General features: G+C 39.0%; 1 protein-coding gene across 2 annotated transcripts in view; it reads right to left on the reverse strand.

The window, feature by feature from the left end:
• The window catches only part of Angpt1 (angiopoietin 1), a 248,282-nt gene extending 227,027 nt beyond the window's left edge, over positions 1–21,255 (reverse strand). For both annotated transcript variants that reach the window (XM_052161178.1, XM_052161177.1), the window contains exon 1: positions 20,443–21,255. In XM_052161178.1, coding sequence (XP_052017138.1) covers positions 20,443–20,739 — 297 coding nt within the window. In that variant the 5' untranslated portion in view covers positions 20,740–21,255. The remainder of the gene's footprint in view (positions 1–20,442) is intronic.
• Positions 21,256–21,547: the final 292 nt, after the last annotated feature.

The following is a 21,547-nucleotide window of genomic DNA, read 5'->3' on the forward strand; positions in this document are numbered from 1 at the left end:
GCATGTAAGCAAAAAGCATTTACCTGAGATTACAGTGGATGCTTTGGATGTGAGAGATAAGAATCCATTTTTTAAAATTATTTTATGTCTCTAATGACTCACTCTATAGACTCTGCACTGCCCAGTGAAGCAGTTCTCAAATCTCATTACAAGAAGAATTATTCATGTTACATAGAATTAACAGATGGATTTATGTTCTCAAGAAATGTATCATTTAAGAACATGCTACTCTGTCAAACTTGTAGAAGAAAATCCTTTGTCTGAGATTTGTTCTGTTTATTATGCTTGTTTCTATATTTGGTTGTCTAAAGTCTATACTTTTTAAGAGTTGCTTAAAATTTTACCAATGTCCTATTTTGTTCCGGGTTTTTATCAAGGATGCCACATGACTCATAATGTATCCTTGGGCTCTACTTCTTTTCTGATGGCCTGGACATTTTGGAGGAGTACTTGCCAGATATTTTGTAAAATGTTACTAACAAAGTTTTCGGATGCTCTTGACATAGCTGTAGTGTGATTATGGGCATGAAAAAAACAAGTGACCACAGAAGGAAAGTGACATTCTGTGATGTTCTCATAACATTGATAAATGGACTTATCCAACAGGACTTAGCCATTGTTGATTTGAACAACAGTTGCCTGGCCTGAGGTCATGTTTGGCAAGCTTCCTCATACCCATCATAAACCTGATTGTTCTTCAATGGCAATGCTCCCTAGAAAAAACTCACACTTATGTGTAGAGAGATTTGTTCCACAACCACAAGGGCATAATTACTACAAAACTATTTCAAATTTCATAGGTGAAGAGATTTGAAATCTACTCCTTTCCAGGTCAGATCTATAACTGATGATATGCTAAAAGCAAAACTAGAAACACATACATAACACCTTCCCCCTATAAAAAAAATCAGCACCATGACAATTATTCTGATTTGTGTTTTAACCACATTGGTCATTAGGCATGACTAATTAAAGATGTCGACTTTTGTTCTGCTCACTTTCCATCATGAATGTTAATGGCATCATCCTCCTCACAAAACACTGGTTCTTAACTTATTTAAGGCCTGCTGTTCTCCAAGGATTGTGGCATTTATATCAATGTGCTTCATGATATAAAAAGATAAGACTGCTAGAGGCTGTATGTTTTTAAGACAATGTGAGTGCATTTTATTTCTAGAGATAATTATGTGTTTGCTTAAATATCCTCATGGTCCATGCTATAAGGTCATTATTCTTGCTCAACAGTCATGGAACTTCTATGTTTTCATGGAACCAGATTTTTAACTTGCATATTTTTTTAGAACCTTGGAGGATTACTAGGGCATCTTGATGACTAATGTTAGCCAGCAATCTCTGTGTTGGATCAAGTCAAGTATGCTTTAGGAGGCATCATCCACTTGGTAACTGTTGAGAGTCTTTTGTGCTTATTGCAGAATATTCATGCTTACATCATGTGGTATCACATGCCCATTCAGAAAATTACGAAAGGAGAATACACAGTGACATTGTATCAGAGGATTTAGATATGGTTCAAAATAGACCAAAAAAAAAAAAAAATGGAGAAACGTGAAACGTGAAAGATGAGATTAGAGAAGAAAATAGGGGAAATCCCATACTCTAAAATATTTCTCCTATATTTTCTTCACTAGAGAATCTAATACGCTATCCAAAAATTCCTTTATAATTTCTTCCCCCAATTACAGTGATGATAAAAAGTAAGGACAAATTTAACGTGGTCAAGTCGCTATGATCACAGCTTCTTTAATTCCGGCTTACTCTTAGTTGACCTCCCTCTAACTACACATACTTTAAAATTACTTTTACTGTGAATGTTGTTCCTTGACACTGATAGTACTGAGATCTATTCTGGGTCAACATTTTTGCTACAATACTTATAAAAATCACTCTCACATTCTACCCCACCCTGAGCCATACCATGAGTCATGAAAATATCTAGTATTTAAAAAAATGAAAATAAATGTTTCTAAACAAGTGAAATATATCTGAATTATCTGTCTTAGAACTTGATATATACTAAAACCGGAAAGTATTGGTTACTATGTTATTAATCTAGTTTACAGAGATAAGTCACCTACTGGCTTATTCTACATATCACAGGCACTAACAGTTTCTTAACCTTCTGTTAACCTTAACAGCTATTTTCTTGAAATCATTGATATTATTTTCTTTAAGTTAAAAAAAAAAAGCTTGTGTTAAAGAAATCCTTGCTCTAGCCATTTGCTGCTGGTGAAATTTCAGCTTCATTGTAATTAGTTTGCTTGTTTCAAAGGTGTTTCTTTGTTTGTTAGCATAGAGATCATGCACATTGGGAATCACTGTAAGCACTGAGTGGATACTAACATGACCCATCATTCCTAGTATTTCCTCTGTGACCACTGGAATACTCATGTGCACTGATGCTTTTCTCTGTTGAGTTCTTTTCATTGGAAATGGTTCCTAAAAGTTAGATAGTTGAGTCAAAGACTATATAAATGTTTAGTTTTTTCAAAAAAGTATTTAATGATATGCTGCTTTTCTCCTAACTTTCATACAAAGCACCTCATACATTCAAAGATTGTTTCTGTACTTGTTTCATTTGAGTCCAGATCTCAGGTTCATCAGCTGAGAAGGGAACAATCTGGTATAAATTTTACTACAGAAATTCCAAACCACTGGGAATTGAACAGATGCCTCTAACTAATTTTACACTGGGGGTATAGAGGGACCACCAGTCAGCCATGTTCTGTAACAACTTTCAGAAACATCTGGATTTAAACTTTAAGTACAAACACATCAGGTTAAATAGTATAGAGTTATAAAATACCTTTATGCTATACTCTCAAAAGTTAAATTTCACTGAGAATTTTATTTTTAACATATCAGAAAAGTTGTAAGTAATATAAATGTGAAGACTTTCACAGCTTACATATGTTTAATACAGTCCTGTTCTGGAACTCTGGTGTATTTAAAGTTTGATAGTTTGAGAGTTTTCAAAAATATTCTTTTGAAAATTAAAATATCCTTATTATCAACAATTTTACTTACACAATTGCAACATATGTTAAAACATATTTTGCCTTCAAATTTTATATTTACCAAGCTGATATGAAACTTGAAGTTGGAAGGCTAGCACAAGGCTCTAAATGTCATCACTTAAAACATTCTAGGTATGTCTAAACTTTGGAATGTGAGTGGCCAGCAGACAGAATTAATGTCCAGTTCACTGCTGTTCAATAACTATCAATATGACAAATACCTTGGTAAACTATGTGAATCTAAGTAAATCTTGACTGCTATTGAACCAATACATCTTCTCCATAACTAGATGACAGTAACACTTCCTAATGCTCAGAAGACTCTCACTCACTCACTGTATGAGTCAATTTCAGACAAACTACTTTGAGGATGGGTTATTCCCATTCCACAATGTGCAGAGTTTAATGCTAAAGCTAGAAGTCTCCTATACGTCTAACACCTATCGTTAGGTTTAATTCTAACCCTTGACCTCTTTACAACATGATGTCCTCCTGATAGACAGGCAGTAGAGTTCTAAACTAGTATCTTAATGTTCTCAGTATGAACGTTGCAATGAGCAGAATGAAACTGAGAGGATTTTATGACTCAGCCTAATTCCAGGTGAGAGGGGTACACAAGTATGGAGGTACCAGTTACATGAGCTTTGGAAAATATTCACCACATGGGTAATGTAATTCTGTCTCCTGCACATTTTACGTTCCATCTTTATATTTCACAGACATAGAAAAATAGAATTTTCTTATTATCATAGTTAAATGTGAAAAATTTTGGGTTTCAAGTAGTAAAAATTTTATATAACTTTTAAACTATAACTACCCACAAGGCCATTACATGAGAGACGAATGTGACTGTAGATGTCCTTGGCAGAAGGTCATCTTCTTACCATTGACTCTCAAATGTCCACAGTCTAAGACATTGTGAACATACACTTGTCTCATGTCTCGCAGGGGACAGATACTTTGTATGTAACAGGAGAGGGTGTTTAGTTAATCATTTGAGACAGAAGAACCTTTAAATAGACTTTTAGAATTTATTTGAGTATTTTAAGTTGTCTGTGAGATCTTTCGGGTATGGTTTTCAAAATTAGATAAAATGGGATTCATTACAAAATATGAAACTATTAAAAAGAATTAATGTTCAAAATAACTCGTTTACCTAGTAACCTTTGTCCTACAACTTGTCCAAGTTTGACTTGTGAGCTCTAAATACATAAGCATGTGTCTTATATGAAACATAGTGATGATGAAATTAAAATTCTCAAGTGGACCCTTTTGCTCTCCATAGAGTCAGTTCTCAGCTACAAGCTTTCTGTCTTGGAGACTGAAGGTGGGCTTTCTCCTTCTACTTACTGTCAGCTCTAATCACTTATTTGAATCACATTTTCCTAAAATTAGCCTTTTTGTCATTAAGAGACATGAGCAGCTTCACTTCCAGAAGTCTGTCAATGGTCATCCCTCTGAGTTTAAAATTGAGAGTAAATGTTGGTTTATATATGCAAAAGCATAAGCATTCCGAGTACATACAGAGTGAAAAAAATAAAGATAATGGGGGGGGGGCGGTTAAAGAGATGTCCTAGTGGTTAGGAGCTGGTATCACTCTTTTTATTTTTTCATTTCCATTTTTTTTTGTTGAATATAATCTTCATTACATTTCAAATGGTAAAACCTTTCTGGGTTTCCCCCCTCCCCGAAAACCCCCACCCTCCTCCCACCCTTTGCCTCCAAGTATACGCTTCACCCGACCCACTCTCACCCCCCCCCCATCAATTTCCCTTTGTTGGGGCATCTATTGAGCCTTCATCTGACCTAGGACCACTCCTCCTCCTGATGCCCTTCCAGGCATTCCTGTGCCACATTTTTGGCTGGAATCTGGTACCACTCTTACAGAAGACCAGAGTTCAACTCCCTGAACCTATCTGATTCAATTCATAATCATTTGTCACTTCAGCTCCAGGGAATCAAAAACCCTTCTCAAGATTTTGCAGATATGTTTGGTCACACACGTACAATTCCTCAGATACATGTAATCAATTAAAAATAAAACAATTCTTAAAGATAAAGGTAATAAATAGTTGCCCCCAAATAGTTTAAGTAGGATACTTATTCATCCTGCTTTTTTTAATGTTATAAAATTAAAGGCTCTAGTCTATTGACTATATTGTACTTCTATTTGGTGCTTAAATAAAAAAATATAATCTGGCACTACACTGTAATTTTTCTAAGAAAAAATATGTAATTAAAATAGCTTAAAACACTATCTTTATTTGGATATCCATATCAAAATAACCCTAGCTTGAAGCACTGTGTCTAATAAATTTGCTCAAAAAAAGTAAAGCTAGCAATGAATTATTTTTCTCTGACATATTTGTGAAATAAAAAAGAAATACTGGAACAGGAAGGGTAATAGAGAATAGTTCTAGAATAACGACTTCCCATAGAAGTTTACACACACGTAAGATAAATTATCCTGACCCCCACAAAAGGCTGTTTGTCAACAACAGATTCTCCAAAGTATCTGTACATCACTCAAGTTCAGAGCCCTTGATCCTGACTTCAGCTCAACATTGAGAATTTATTTTCATTTGTGAAAGAAATAGTTGAAGAGGCAAGAATACTGAGAAATGTCAGATGTAACCCATCAATGAAATCTGAGTTTAAACTCTACATTTTCCTCAAAGGAAATGCACAGCCTTTTAAGACTTTTTTAATGAAATAGCCTTTATTTTTCTTGTGCTCAAATCTGGTTTGATAATATCTATTACCTGTAAGACCATATACGCTTATGTATTTGGAAGATGACACTGCTTACCAAGGCAGGACTATGAATACTCAGTTTATTTTTAAATCCTTTTTCTAGAACATTCAGTTTCATATTTCTGCTGGTGAACAATCATCCAATAGTCTTCTCCTTGCAGACAAATCAAACACAGGAAATAAAAGAAAATTATTGGTAACAACTCTAATTCTATTATAAGGCCAAGATAAATGGCATTATAATTGTGTGCCTAGTAATGTATGAACTGTAAAATCAAGCACGAGAGTTTGCTTCCCAGCTTCTGTTAATGTACATTTGCTATTTCACCACCTATATCTAGACAGGATGTAACTGATAGATAGGTAGAATGTGAAAGAAACAGGAGGCAGGGTGGGTGTATGAAGAAATGAACCCACCAAACTGAGAATATTATAGACCCTCGTTTAATAGTTTTCTGCTGACTGTGCAAAGATCCTTATCACTCAGCGTCATCATTAGATCCTGGAACATTTTACCAAGTAGAGTTACCCCCCAAATAGCAGATGCTTCAAATTCATATTTATTCGTGTGCATGTTTTAGCAGCATGTACCAGATACCTGAAATGTGAAAAAGCCACACCCTGAAGGAACTCAGCAGTAAATGGAGAGTCCAGGGCAAGCAAGAAATCATAGAATGAAGTGTTTGGGTGCTTACGTGGCGCTTAACCTGATCTACCACAGAGAAATTGGTGGAAAGCTAAATTCAGGTTGTTATCGATCCATTTTGCTCGAACTCTGTATAGTGTGGAATTAGGATGGCCTAGAGTCACCTAGGTGGTCTTCTTCATCCTTGACTGCAACACTTGAATCACAGGCATCTGAATGGCCAGGCCTCCAAGACGATAGGAAGAGAATAGATGGGGAGATCTCTGTCTCATGTGCCTCTGAGTAGCCATGTTCTTGGCCTCGGACCAAAATACCAGAAGTATTTTAATTAATGGCAACAGTGATAAATAAAATAGGAAATGAGATAAGATATTCCCGCCTAAAAAAAACAAGGCTTTTCTTCTCATTTTTACAACTCTCTGCATGACCTACAGAAGAAAAGTACATGCAAATAATGCTTTAAGTTCCAGAATGTGCTTTTGCTTTTCCAAGCAAGACTGCCTACTGATAAATCCAAGAGGGAGGTCATGAGTTGAATGGAAGCTATTTAAAACGGCAACCCCCTCCACTCTCATGTAAAGGAATTGTAAGCCTTTCTTCGGCATTTCAAAGTTTTTAGATAAACCGTCAGACTCAATTAAGCACTGTGACTTCAAGAAGATGGTGTGTCTGTTGAGCAAGACAGGAGGGCCTCCAGACAGGGGTCTGTGTGGTCTGTCACCAGACCTGCAGGAGGGACAGAGCCTAGCTATTGTGTTGCACTGGTCAATACAACCTGTTGCCACAGCCAATTTAAGTATGGGCTTTAAAGCCTCCATGAGGACAAATGGCTAAGACAGAGCATGGGGAAGGGCAAATCATGTGGTATGGAAGAATTAAGGCTTTGTCCACAAAGACAACTACAGAAACTTCTAAAGGCAGACTTGTAATTTAGGATTAACAAGAGGAGACATCGTGGTTAAAATCCTGCAACTCATTCTGTATGGGTTAAGGACAGAGTTCGCAGAGCTGGCTCCCTGAGATTGCCTGCTGGTCCTGAAGTGTGCCACTGTGTAATCCTGGGAAAATGGCCTCCTTTCTCTACTCCTCAGTTTCCTCATGGGACAAATCTGTCAGGCAAATACTGCCTTAAATTAAGTTTCAAAAGTATTCAATAAGTTGATGCATGTAAAGTTTTTCCAGTGTTTCCGATAATGGTTAAAGTCCCCACTACAATATCTAAAGCCATCCCTGGTAATATCTAATATTTAACTCATAATTACTGTGTAAAAAAATCTAAAGAAAAGTAATTGATGTGCATTATGCTTACATCTAAAATAACTCTATGGGGTAGGTAGCTATTTCTTTGATTTTGTCCATAATGAAATAGACAAAGAGAGACGTGAAGGAGCTTGCCTAAGGCCACACAGTAAGTAACTACCACTGTCAGGATTCTAAATTTCTGTGGTCTGGTTCCGGCGCACAAGTTTCATCAGTGGGTTGTGTCATCGTTTAATTTGACATTGGAGCAGTGGACAGTGTATTTGCTTTCATGTCTGTCCACTTTAGTGGTTTTGCTCTTCAAAACAGACTAGTGGATTCATTTCTGCCTCCCGTATATTGAAAACCTCCTTGGAGGGACAGAGTATTTGATCAGGTGGCTGGTTGACAGGCTATTCTCCTGTCCTTAAAGCTGAGCTCCTGCTACTCCTGCTACATTCTTTTTTTTTTATTCTTCAGATGAAATTCTTTATTTAGCTCTGTACCCCATTTTTTTGTCTTTTTTTTATTCGATATTTTTTTATTTACATTTCAAATGATTTCCCCTTTTCTAGCCCCCCACTCCCCGAAAGTCCCATAAGCCCCTTTTTCTCCCCCTGTCCTCCCACCCACCCCTTCCCACTTCCCCGTTCTGGTTTTGCCCTATACTTCTTCACTGAGTCTTTCTAGAACAAGGGGCCACTCCTCCTTTCTTCTTGTACCTCATTTGATGTGTGGATTATGTTTTGTGTATTCCAGTTTTCTAGGTTAATATCCACTTATTAGTGAGTGCATACCATGAGTCACCTTTTGAGTCTGGGTTACCTCACTTAGTATGATGTTTTCTAGCTCCATCCATTTGCCTAAGAATCTCATGAATTCATTGTTTCTAATGGCTGAATAGTACTCCATTGTGTAGATATAATTTCAAGCTCTAACTCACCGCCACCCCTCTGAAAAATCCTAACTTGGCTCCTCCCCCATCCTCCTCCTTGGCTCCTCCCCCATCCTCGGCCACCAGAAAGGGACAGTCAGTGGCTTCTCTGCTCATCCCACCCACCTCTGCACGTCATCATCCCAGCATCCCACTCCATGGCTGCTGGGTGAAGGCTCTCTCAGCTCTTCAACAAAAACAGCAGTAGAGAAAAGCGATGGACAGGAGAGATGAGCAGGGAGAAAGTTTCTGCCCTTCCTGCTCTGAGGTTGGCCCTCCACCTCTGTTTTCTGGGCTTTGGTTATGCTGAATTCTCCCAGCTGCAGAGTAAGGGTTGGTGTCTTAGTCAGGGTTTCTACTCCTGCACAAACATCATGACCAAGAAGCAAGTTGGGGAGGAAAGGGTTTATTCAGTCAGGACTGGAACTCAAGCAGGGTTGGAAGCAGGAGCTGATGCAGAGGCCATGGAGAGATGTTCCTTACTGGCTTGCTTCCCCTGGCTTGCTCAGCTTGCTCTCTTATAGAACCCAAGAGCACCAGCCCAGGGATGGCACCACCCACAAGGAGCCCTCCCCACTAATTGAGAAAATGCCCCACAGCTGGATCTCAGGGAGGCACTTCCCAACTGAAGCTCCTTTCTCTGTGATAACTCCAGCCTGTGTCAAGTTGACACACAAAACCAGCCAGTACAGTTGGAAAAAGCAAGTCACCAAACAGTCACTCCAAAGACCTGAGAGAGATGAGAGAAGGAGGGACAGAGAGAGAAGGAGAGAGGGAGGGAGGGGAAGAGAGAAAAAAGAGAGAGGAAGGAGGGGAGGTAGTTCCCTTTTAGAATAATAAGAAAGCTACTAATCAACTTCTGTGAAAAGCGACATTAGGGGATTTTTCTCCCTTTAGGTCTCAGCTGCCTACAGCCTCAATCCTCCCATCCTGAATGGCCAGTCCCATCGGATGCCCTCCAGTTTTTTACTGAAGAAAACAAAAAAAGGCCTCAGAGATGATGCCACGAACTGGTATGTTCATGAAATTATCCTCATTCAGAGCTGCCTGCTGTACACAAAATAGACACAACATAGTTTCTTGGTATAACTGTCCCCTGACAGAGCCTGACCAATACAGATGAAGATGGATGCGGCCAAACCCAGGACTGAGCACACAGACCCCAATGGAAAAGTTAGGGGAAGAACAACAACATCAACAAACCAGACCTCCCAAAGTTCCCAGGGACTAAAACACCAATCAAAGGGTACACATGGCCGGGAGTGGGGGGCACCCCATGGCTCCAGCTGGATATGTAGCAGAGGGTTGCCTTATCTGGAATCAATGGGAGGGGAGAACCTTGGTCCTGTGGAGGCTCCATGACCCAGGGTAGGAAAATGCTAGGGCACTAAGGTGAGAGTGGGTGGGTGGGTGGGTGGGGAGCACTCTCATAGAGGCAGGAGGAGAGGATAGGGGGCTTGTGAAGGGGAAACTGGGAAGGGAATAACATTTGAAATGTAAATAAATAAAATAACTAATAAAATTTTTTTAAAAATAAAATCAATATAAGAACCCCTCCAAAGTTAACTAATAAATAAAAGTAGAAATAAAAGCAAATATCACTTACAATTAAAAAAAAAATAAGCCAGCATGAAGAATTAGAAAATATCAACATGCCAACACAAGGTTGACTCTCTTTGACCCTCAATAGAATTCTTTATAAAGTGAATATGGTACTTTCCAATACAACCATCAAAGAACCCTACATGTAGATAAACACTAATGATGTGACAACAGATATGTAAAATAAGTAAAGTGACACACCTTGCCAAGGACTGATATCACGAGTTATCTATTATTTTAGTACATTTGATTCATCCTAAGTAAGGTAGACCTAGACATTTTAAGAGTCTAGAACAGTGAGTGTGTTTGTTTGTTTTAGTGATTTCAACATTTAATAACCTTAAAGTGCTTTGTATCTGATAGATTTCATCCTAGCTTAGCAATAAATATTCAGTTTAACAACTATTGGGTTTCTTTTTGTCCATCAGTAAATCCATCGAGGATATACCTGTCTCATATTTAATCACCTGGATGCTCTACAGAGAGTAATTGATATACATTTCTTGGAACCTATAGGGTCTCTGCAGTTGTTTCTGGAAAGGGAGTAGGGTAGAGACCTGGGTAAGCCTCATCCTACATCTCCTTGTTGACCTTCCACACGCTACTACATGACACAGATTTCTCTCAATTTCGTTGTTTGAAAGTCAAGTTCCGTAACTGCCAGTTACTTCAAATGCATCAGTTCATTCACTCAAAAGTAGAGATAGGAAAAATCTTGAGAAAGCTGAGGAAGTTGGAGGAGGGAAAACTCCAATCAGAATATATTGTGGCAAAAAAAAATCTAATTTCAAGGAAAGAAAACTAGAAGAAAAAAGAAAAATATAAAGTCTATTTCCAATGAAAGAAAAACAGGGAAAAAAGAAAAAACACTCTGAGTTAGGAGTTAATAATGGAGAAAAGCTGAGTATGGCAATGTGTGGTGTAATCACAGGAGGAGACGGGGCAGGCAGGTTGTGGGGCTCACTGACCAGTATGGCAATGTGTGGTGTAATCACAGACTACAGGAGGAGATGGGACAGGCAGGTTGTGGGGCTCACTGACCAGCCAACTTAGACCACTTGGTGAACTCTAGGTCAAAGAGAGAACCCATCTCCAAATGAACACACAAATTACATAGATAGATAGATAGATAGATAGATAGATAGATAGATAGATAGATAGATAGATAGATAGATGGATGGATGGATGGGTGGGTGGGTGGGTGGGTGGGTGGGTGGGTGGGTGGGTGGATGGATGGATGGATGGATGGATGGATGGATGGATAGATAGATAGATAGATAGATAGATAGATAGATGGATGGATGGATGGATGGATGGATGGATGGATGGATAGATAGATAGATAGATAGATAGATAGATAGATAGATGGGTGGGTTGATAGATAGATAGATAGATAGATAGATAGATAGATAGATAGATAGATAGATAGAATAAAGGTGAACAATGTCTGAAGAATTGCATGTGTACACATACATGTGAACCATCACATACATGGTCACATGTATATATCCACAAATAGTAAACTTCTGTTATTGGTATTTTTGATTATTAAATATTCAGCTTATTACCTATACATGTCTAACTACTGCTGGATCACTATTAAGTAACTTCCATCTGATACTTTCATTCTTACTATTTAAAAATCAAAGGGAAAGAGGAAAAAGATGAGACTGGAAAAATTGGTAAAAAGATGCAAATCTTATATCTGATATTTTTGTAAGGGGACAGCATGGGTGCAAAGCCTAACTGAAAGAGCAGTTCTTAAGCAGAAGTCAATACCCACTGAGCTTCCAACGAGCTATCTGCATGTTAATAGTGGCAGGAGTGTTGATATGTCTTATGGCACCCCGGGACTCTTAATAATTTAGAGAAAAATGTAACTGAAGGATTTAAAAATATTTACTGATTTCATCTAGAATAATTTTTAAGAACTAAGATTATAGTTTACCTCATTAGACTTTCACAAATAAAACCCAAGACTACCTACAGGTATCTCATAGAAATATTTAAGTCTGATGTTCAAGAATATAGGGCTATGAACATGTTATGAATAATTAGGATGTTCACATTAGAATCTTATTAATATTCCAGCTGCTAATTGACCACACACACATTGATGCCTGTGGTAACTTTCGTATTCCCTCAACAATTTAAGGCAAGCAAGAAATGCAATTTCTTTGGAAATGTGGAAGAAGTATACCCTAAATTCAAACAGCATTTATCTTATGCTGTATTTTTTCCAATCAAAGCAAAAGAAAAGAGACCTAAACATATTACCAGTGGAATGATGAGCTTCTTCTGACTCCATGCAGTGCCTATATATTAGATATTGTTCATTTGTCTGTTTGGAGGAGGAGATTTTGATCACTGGTTGGCAGCTAGGACCAATCAAGCCTAACCACATATCCTATCTAATACTTCCATGTGAAACTAAAGGAAAGCATTGAGAACCGACATAAACATAACCCCCAAATACGGGAACAGAATCCAGAGGGGGCTTTGCTCTTTAGAAACTCTTTGATAACAGAGGGGGCACATCTTTTGTACACATTGTAAAAAGATTTAAACACTGAGAGGCCCTTCTTCCCTCAGACCATGAGGCCAAAACCAAAGGGGGTTTGGAATTTCCCAACTTCACTGCAAAGGATAATCTTGTATTGGAACAAAAGTCGTGGGTGACTCAGAATGTAATTAGTGTTGTGCATCTGCGCAAATGGTACAGCATAGCTTGCGGTATTAAAAAAAGAAAAGAAAAGAAAAAGAAATAGAAAGAAAAAGAGAAAAATAAAAAGGGGAAGAATGAAAATAAGACCCAGAAAAAGGCCATTCATGAGTCCATACCAGGCTAAAGCACTGGGCAAAGCAAATTTCCTAACTCAGCCTGTTCTAGCAGGGTTGATAATACCCTTCATCTAGCAACAGAGCATCCCACTCCTACGTCCTCCCTTCTGTCAGATGTGCGAGTTTGCTCACTTTCTAATGTTTGATCTGAATCAAGTGGGGGTTGGGAATCGTTTTCCATGTGCACTGGATGCAAGTGGAGAGGCTGACTGAAGTTCATGGCTGAGACCACAAAATGGTTCCGATGTCTTGTCAACATCTTTGTGAATGCCTGAGCCAATAGGATGGAACAGGCACAGGAAACAGGAGACCCCAGACTTGTTACCCAGAGGTGGAAAATCGTTTTCAAAACTGTTTTCCAGGTGCTCTTTCTCTTTGACATGTATCAGCTTCAAGACTATTTATCTGTTCATGATAATGGGTAGGGGAATGAAAAACACACAAAATTCCCATATTTGTACTCTAAAATGTCACCTCACATCATGCCAAATACTATGCCAAGAACTGGCTTAGTAAGGCTTTCTGCCAACTGGCAAAGTCCTCACTTTGCTGGAGGTCGTCGATGTTTTTCCCACACAACCAACTTCACAGTTTACTTTGCAATAGTCCCAATATCAATGCTGTTTCTTCTTATGATATAGAACAGACTTAAGAATTTTTTAAAGGGCCAGATACTAAAAAAAAATATTTAAGTTCTATTGGCCATTTAGTTTCAACTATAATTCCCCCTTTCTGCCTTTGTAGGACAAAAACAGCCTTGAAAAATGCATACAAGAATGAGGATGGTTGTGACTCTGTTGCAATCAAACTTTATTTATAAACATGGTGACAGACAGGTTTTGGCCCAAGGGCAATGGTTTGATGACTTTTGATGTAGATGATGTAAAGACACTCATGTTGCATATCTAGGGGTAATATGTGGAATATAGTTAAGTGTTATTGTCATAAATATTATTCTTACTTTGAATAGCTCCACACAATTACTTCTTTCATTACTAATTGAAAAAAGTATTTTCTTCCATTGGTATTTCTAAGAGGGGTTGGCTCCAAGCTCTCCTATTGGTGGACACAATTTGTAGATGCTTAAGTTCCTTATACAAAATACCAGAATATTTTCATATTCCTTATACACGTTATGTACTTTAAAACAACTCTGGAATTCTTATAATACCTAATAAAACCTAAGTGCTGTGTAAATGGTTGTTTTTACCGTACGGGAAAGAATAACAAAATGTTCATGTGTGTTTCAGATCCATGATTTTAAAGTATTTTTGATCCGAGGATGGTTGAATTTGTGGCTTCACCCTCTACCCATTTTGTCAAACAGTCATTAAGCAACCAAAAGAATAAATAATGCAGTCAATAAAAATTAACCGGCAATTAAAGTTTTTACTTCATCATAAATGATAATCAAGCCATTCTTTATTGAGGTCCTATTATGTGCCACATAGTCTTTCAGGTATAATGCAAATTGAATAAAAAATAAAGACAAAAAGTGTGTTATAAGGAAGTTTACATGACCACACATGGCTAAAACAGAACAAATAATTTGAAAAACAATACTTTGTATTATTCCACATAGCAGTCAATGCCATAAAAATAATGTAGTTTTGGTACCCTCCCTGAGATTGAAGGTTAAATCCCTTTTGTTGCAAGTAGCATGCACTTTAGACACAGAGCCTATGGACCTGAGCTGGTTATGTCCTGATATCCTCCTCGCTAATGTTGTGGATGGGCCTGGTGTTGTTTGCATTTTGATGCTAATTCTACTCTCCTGGGAGGGGCTTTGAACAAGGAGAGAGTCATATACTCAGGTGACCTCTTGTGAATCAATCCCCTAATGAATAAAGGAGCCAATCACTGGGCAAGTAGGAAGACTTCCAGGTTAGAGAGGGGAAGAGAGCAGAAGATGAAAGAGAGAGGGTCCTTTTAGACAGGGATACCATGAGGACAAGATGTAGCTACTAGTGTCTCCCCGCTTATAGTGAATCTGCCAGGATTCACCACCAGAAAAATTAAATTTAATATGGCTTACAAGATAAGGATTCTAGTTGTTGCACCCAGAGATTGGGTTACCATTGTTTCTGAACTAAGTTTGTGTGGTGTTTTTCTTCTTGCAGCAACTCAACTAGGTTCTAGAGAGAAAGGTACAGCAGCAAAGTGTGGGTTTGCCTGATGTGCACCATAAAGGCCGTGGGTATTTGAAGCATGAGGCTGGTGTGGTATGCCCTGATACCCATCTCTCTAATGTTGTGGATGGACCTGGTGCTGTTTGCATTTTGATGCTAATTCTACTCTCCAGGGAGGGGCTGTGACCCAATAGTGGGAACCTAGCAAGCTGGTTGGAGAGATTTTGGAATTCTGAGTCAGTCTCCATGAGTTAACCGACAGTGCATGGCCAGTCAGGTCACAGGGACAGAGAGTTGCCAGCATAGGCGAGGGAATGTGCCCTTTCTTTTTGAAAATTTCCCACAACACTGTAAAGGCCAGCTCTCATGGTTCCATAAGGTGCCATCCAAGCTTCCAAGGGAGAGAAGCAACCAATAGTCGAACCCAGCTATGACATCTATGAACCACAACAACTAGCATAGCACAAAAACCCTAAGAGTGTAACAGTGGCACCCAGTCTTGGCAGTAAACAACAGTTCTCTGATTAGAGTTAAGACTAATTCAACAAGGGAAAAAAATCAAGCCTGGTACTGGAAAGCTAGACAGGCATAGAAAAATATCGAAGGCTAATTGGGGAAGTTGTAGAACTTGGGAGAGAACCTATACCCACAACTTTACTTAAGCATAATATCTAAGTATATTCTAAAAATTCATCCTTTTATCCACAGATAAGTATAGGTCTTACCCCTAATCAAAGAAATGGGTATTTGTAGCAAATTGAGACCATTACAGAAAACTACAACTGATACAAATGTAGAGAAAGGTGGTCGTCCAATGTCTAGCCCCAAAATATATCTACAGTCAATTCCTGGACTGGGAGGAGAGAGGAGGTGGAGAGAACATAAGATCCAGAGGACCAGGAAATTTGATGTGAGAATGTGTCTCCTAGAAATGTCAGGAGTGTAGAGATGCTACATGCATGGAAGTCTTCTTATAATTGGTACTTATACAAGACAAGACCACCTGAGAAGGATGATGTCAGTAGACATACTAACAATGGAAAGTAGAAATATCATGGGGCTCCAACACTAGAGAGTCAGTTTCAGGCACCTAAGGAATACTGAGAGGGGTAGTAATAGTCTTCCTCAGGTAAGAGCTTCCTAATTGATTATCTAATACCAAGAACCATATACACATTAGTCAAATTATAAACAGGCTGAGTATGTTTTATTTATATATTTAGAAATTAAACTATTGAAAACAAGAGGTCATGAATTCAACAAATATTCAAGAGTGTATACAGAGGGGATTCGAGAGAGCAAATTCAAGGTAGAAATGGTGTAATTATAGCTTACTTTAAAAAATTATAAAAATAGGGCAGTGTAACACATTAGTGAGTCAATCAACAGTCTGAGGAGGAGAAGGTGACTCAGAGAGAACTTCTGAGGGAGGGAAGACAGACAGATGCATCCAGGCTAATTACTGGAAACCAATATTCGACACTGAGTAAATAGCTTGTAAGTGCCTGGGGCAGGAAGGAGCCTGTGTCTTGGAGAAATCACAAGCAAGACCAAGCCATTGGAGTGTCTGGAATGTCCTTTGAAGGTAACAATGATGAGGCAGGAGAGAAGGTCTAGGGAGGACAGGGAGGGGCTTTGTGTGAGCAGTTGGGATTTCATTCCTGCATAATGGGAAGCTATGGGAAGATTTTAAGGGAGAAAGTAACACATTTTTTAATCATTTTAAATTACATAAACCAGTAATTACATATGGAATGAGAACATTAAAGAAGAGAGTTCATGCCCAGTGGTAGAATATAAGGGATGAGGGTGCCTGTAGTCTCCAGGGAAAGGGCGTGCTTGGCCCCAAACTCTGAGATTTACCAAAGGAAATAATACGGGCCATAAACTTGGGGTGAGTCTGCAATAGCTACAACTGTCCAGGCTCTGTGGAAGAAAAGATGGCCAGCCAGTTTACCCTAAATGGTGAGCTCCAGGCCAACAAGAGATCCTTTCTTAAAAGTGGTAATCAGAGATCCTGAGATGATACTTCCAGTTGTTGTCTGAGCTCCACATGTGTTCACACACACCTACACTCACATGCATGCAATATATGCACATAATAATAATAATAATAATAATAACAACAATAATAAATAATAATAGCAATAGTGACAACCAACCTTCTACAACATTTCGGCTGCTGAGGCAAGAGGGTTGATCAGCTACAGGTGTGAGGCCACACTACAACGTACATACATACATACAACATACAACATACACAGTGAATCCCGAGTGTTGCATTGGGGTACAGCATAAGACATTGTCTTAACAAAACAACCAAACATAAAAACCTACAAAGAAAGCAACAACAACACCAACGAGATGGCTCAGAGGTAAAGGTGCTTGCCACCAAGCCTGAAGACTCAAGCTTGATCTCTGAAATCCTTGTAATAGAAGGAGAAAACTGACTCTTGTCCTCTAACCTCCACAGGAAAGGAGGGACATTTTTAAACCCCCCACGAGAATAGAAAATTGCAAAAACCTAACATCCATTTCTATTCCCTGTTAGTTACCCAAGATGTGGTCATTGTCATTCATCTGGTCCCACTGGAAATATTTCCAAAAAGAGCTTTATAATATAGGATCCACAAATAATATAGGAGCCTCAAATGCAAACAGCTACTGTGATGTTAAATATATAATTACACAGCTCTCTTTCTGCCGAGTGCTATCGTCCTACGTCACATTAACAAAGGAATAATCATGGAAATGGACCTCCTTGAATTAAGCCCATCATGTCAAGAGAGCCACACCGTAACAGTTTTCTTGCATAACTTGGTTGTCAGTTATAAAACTACAAAAATTAGGAAATGAAAGTTGAGAGTCCTACAAAGTATCTTGTGTGATGGACAATATCTTACAATGGATATTTTTTAAAAATCCGACTTACCAGTTTTTAAGGATATGAACAGACTATCACAGCAATCGTCTGGATTCCTATTACTTTAGTAACACATTTTTTTTTTCTGTATCAGGAGCCTTCCCTGACAGCTATTGTCATACTTTGATATTTTTTGAATAAATGGCTGAACTAATTTGATGTATCTACACTGTTTGCATTAGTTCCTGCACAACATTACTTCTTAACTTACAGCAACTACTTAGAATAAAAATAGAAATGCATAAATTGTAAGTATTGGCTTTGGAGTAATTACAGTAAAAAAATGAGCATATGAGTTCAAAACAAACATATTACATGAAGTTTGGAATCTGAGTTGAAGAAAACACTAATTAAGGGAAATTTATGAGCGTCTTTAGCAAATTCTTTGGTGAATGCATTTATTTGGTTACTTGATCCTCCAACCAATCACATTAACAATGACAAAAGATATGCAAATTCAAGTAGACAATAGTCAAGCCAACTGTTCTGAGTCATGCCAACTGGGCCATTTCAACACGTCTTCAGCTTGACTCATTCTTGTGAGGATTGATGTAACCAAGAAACATTTTAATATATGTTTAATATATGCTTGGCTATAATCTGGAAAGTATGCCATAGTCTCTAACTAAGAACAAAGCCAATGAGAATCAAATTTATTTCACAAAACAAATTAACATATCAAATGTGTGCATGATGTAACCCCAGCAGAACCGTGCACTTGCCCTGTCACTGCTGAATAATTGCAGAGCAACAACAGAAAATATGCATCGCTGTGTGAGTCACCATTTCAGTTGTATGCTTAAAGCAAACAAAACATTTTTTGCTAGAATAGCTCATTCATGATTTAGACCTATATTTCCCACTGCTGTCTTCCTCAAAGCACCCAGATTGATTAGGATTCAGTTCTCATTGAAAACACTGTGGACGGGATATTGAGCATAATAACAACCTATTAAACCACAGCCATTTATTCACTAAAGAAGGAAAATGCTGGCAGAGAAACACCAGACAAACTAATTTTGTGAAAGACTGTTGGCCTATGTTTCGTGCCTCAGTCTTAACTTTTCACCTGTGATCTGCAGCAGGAAGCTGCAGTTCCAAGTCTGGGAACTCCAGAAGTACTAAGTTCCTGTTCACACACGCTGAAAGAAATAACTGTGATCCTAGCTCAGTCCCTAGTGGACAAAAGGAGAAGGGCTACCAGCAGGCGTGATTCAGCCACAGGCGCAGAGCTAAGTGAGTGGGGCCACACAGAACAGAAGTCTGCCTTTTCCCATCCCTTATCCTCTTAGAGGGTTTGCTGAGGTACCAGTAGCCTATTCCGTGATCCTTCTGCCCACACCGAGGCAAGTGGTTAGCACACATCCTGGAAGACAAGCGCTTACAAACACTCCCATGGCTCTAGAAACCTGTACTTACCTGTTACATAGCTAAACGGGGAATGAGCCAAAACAAGTACTCATGGAAAAGGCAGTCTTAACAGCAGCCACAAAATATTCTGTAGCTTGGAAAAAGACCCGCACACGGATCAATGTGACTTCTATTCATTGGGATCAAATATGCACTCAGCATTAACATTCCTCGGGAGACTGAGGCTCCCAGATGGCACTGTCTCTGCCCCTAACCCAGGGAGGGAGCCAGGGCTTGTCAAGAATAGGCAGTCTTCTTGTGTTCAGCCCAGTCTGCAGGTGCACACAGGAGACTCCATAGGCTCAGTTTCTACCCTCAATGTGGGCAAAACCCCTTTCTTACAATTTTCCCTTCAGAAGCTATTTTCTTGATTTCAGATGTCAGTCCCCATATACCACTTGTGAAGTTAAATACAATCTTTCTAAACGAATACAATATGGGTACTTTATACTTACTCTCATTTCATACTTTTATTAAAAGTTGGTGGGGGTGAGCATTTTATGAAAATTTCCCATGGCAACTCACAAAACTCCCTCCCGAACATTCCATTTAAACCTCTGTTAATATCCCCATTAGGATTTCCTTTTATACCACCTTGCCCCAGAAGTGTGCTTGCTTTCTTTTTCAAAGTTGGGCTTTGACAGTAGGAATGCTCAAGATAAACTTTAGAAAACAAAAAAACAGGGTTGGCATAAAATTTGCTAGTGTTAGATGCACATTTAGGAAGCCACAGGATCAGAGGTTCCCACAAGCCCGGGACCCTTGGCTTACCCAGGAAGTTGAGCCCAGAGAGCCTTTTTTCTTTTGCAAACACTGCCCCCCGGAGCCAAAGGTAAACACAAATGCCCCCTACGGAAGGAACTCTGAGCTCGCCGCAGCGAGGGAAGGGAAAGGCTCAGAGCAATTAGAAACCGAAAGCGATCACTTACTTTTTGCAGCCACTGAGTATAATTTTCCATCACATGCTCCAGATGCTGAAGTTTCTGGGAAGAGAAATCCGGCTCCACGTGTGGAGCATCCCTTTGCAGAGCGTTGGTGTTATACTGCTCTGTCGCACTCTCACGGCAGTTCCCGTCGTGTTCTGGAAGAATGAAAGTGTAGGCACATTGCCCATGTTGAATCCGGTTATATCTTCTCCCTCCGTTTTCGGGACCTCGGCGCTGGTTGCTGCACCCTATGTGAGTCAGAATGGCAGCGAAGAATGCAAAGGAAAGGAAAACTGTCATTGTACTGCCAGCACTCGCCTTCCGTGCCTCCTGCAAAGCGTGTTCCTCTCTTCTGACCTTTAAACTAGTTCTTTATTTCAGGTAAAAACTGCTTGTTTGACTCTTTCCCCGTTAAAGAAAGCGTTTGAAGAAGATCCACAGAAAACTAGCCATTTGTAAGCTTTGTTCTAAAAAAGCGTTACTTAAAAAAAAAGTTTACTGTAATGATAGTTTCCTTCGTTAAAACTTGAGATATTTATTGCAATAGTAGTTTAGATTTATTGTTTCCTCTCTGTGTAACCGTTCAGCGTGGAGCTTGCCCGAGTCAGCTGCGAGTACATATTCTAGCCCCTTGCCTCTACCCTATCTGCAGCAGATCTGCTATTTTCTCCCAGACCTCAGTGAGTTTTATTAAGGTTGCACATCCAAGCCAAGCTGGAAGCAGGCAGCCTTCACAAGATGACTTGACAGGAATGCATGAGTGTGCCCCTATGCTAAGGATTGCTGATGGCTTTGGGCGGCGGATCGGCTTACAAATTGGCTAGATGCGCATGACCCCGATCATGTATGGGCTCCCGCCCCCTTCCGCAGACAATTGCCTTGAGTCCTAAGCAGATGCACGGAAAATCAATAAACAGAGCAGTCCACCTTAATACATTTGGGTGTGCTTGCTGACCTACTAAAATCTAGCAAGCTAGAAATATGTTTTCAAAGTTACTGTTTAATTGAGAAACCCTAATTGGGCACAATCCCCAATGGATTATTTATTTATAATTATATAAAATTATTAAATTAAAAAAAATTTTACTCCGGGAAAAACATTTAAAAA

This window comes from Apodemus sylvaticus, chromosome 17 (genome assembly GCF_947179515.1).
Source record: "Apodemus sylvaticus chromosome 17, mApoSyl1.1, whole genome shotgun sequence".
Taxonomy (NCBI): Eukaryota; Metazoa; Chordata; class Mammalia; order Rodentia; family Muridae; genus Apodemus; species Apodemus sylvaticus.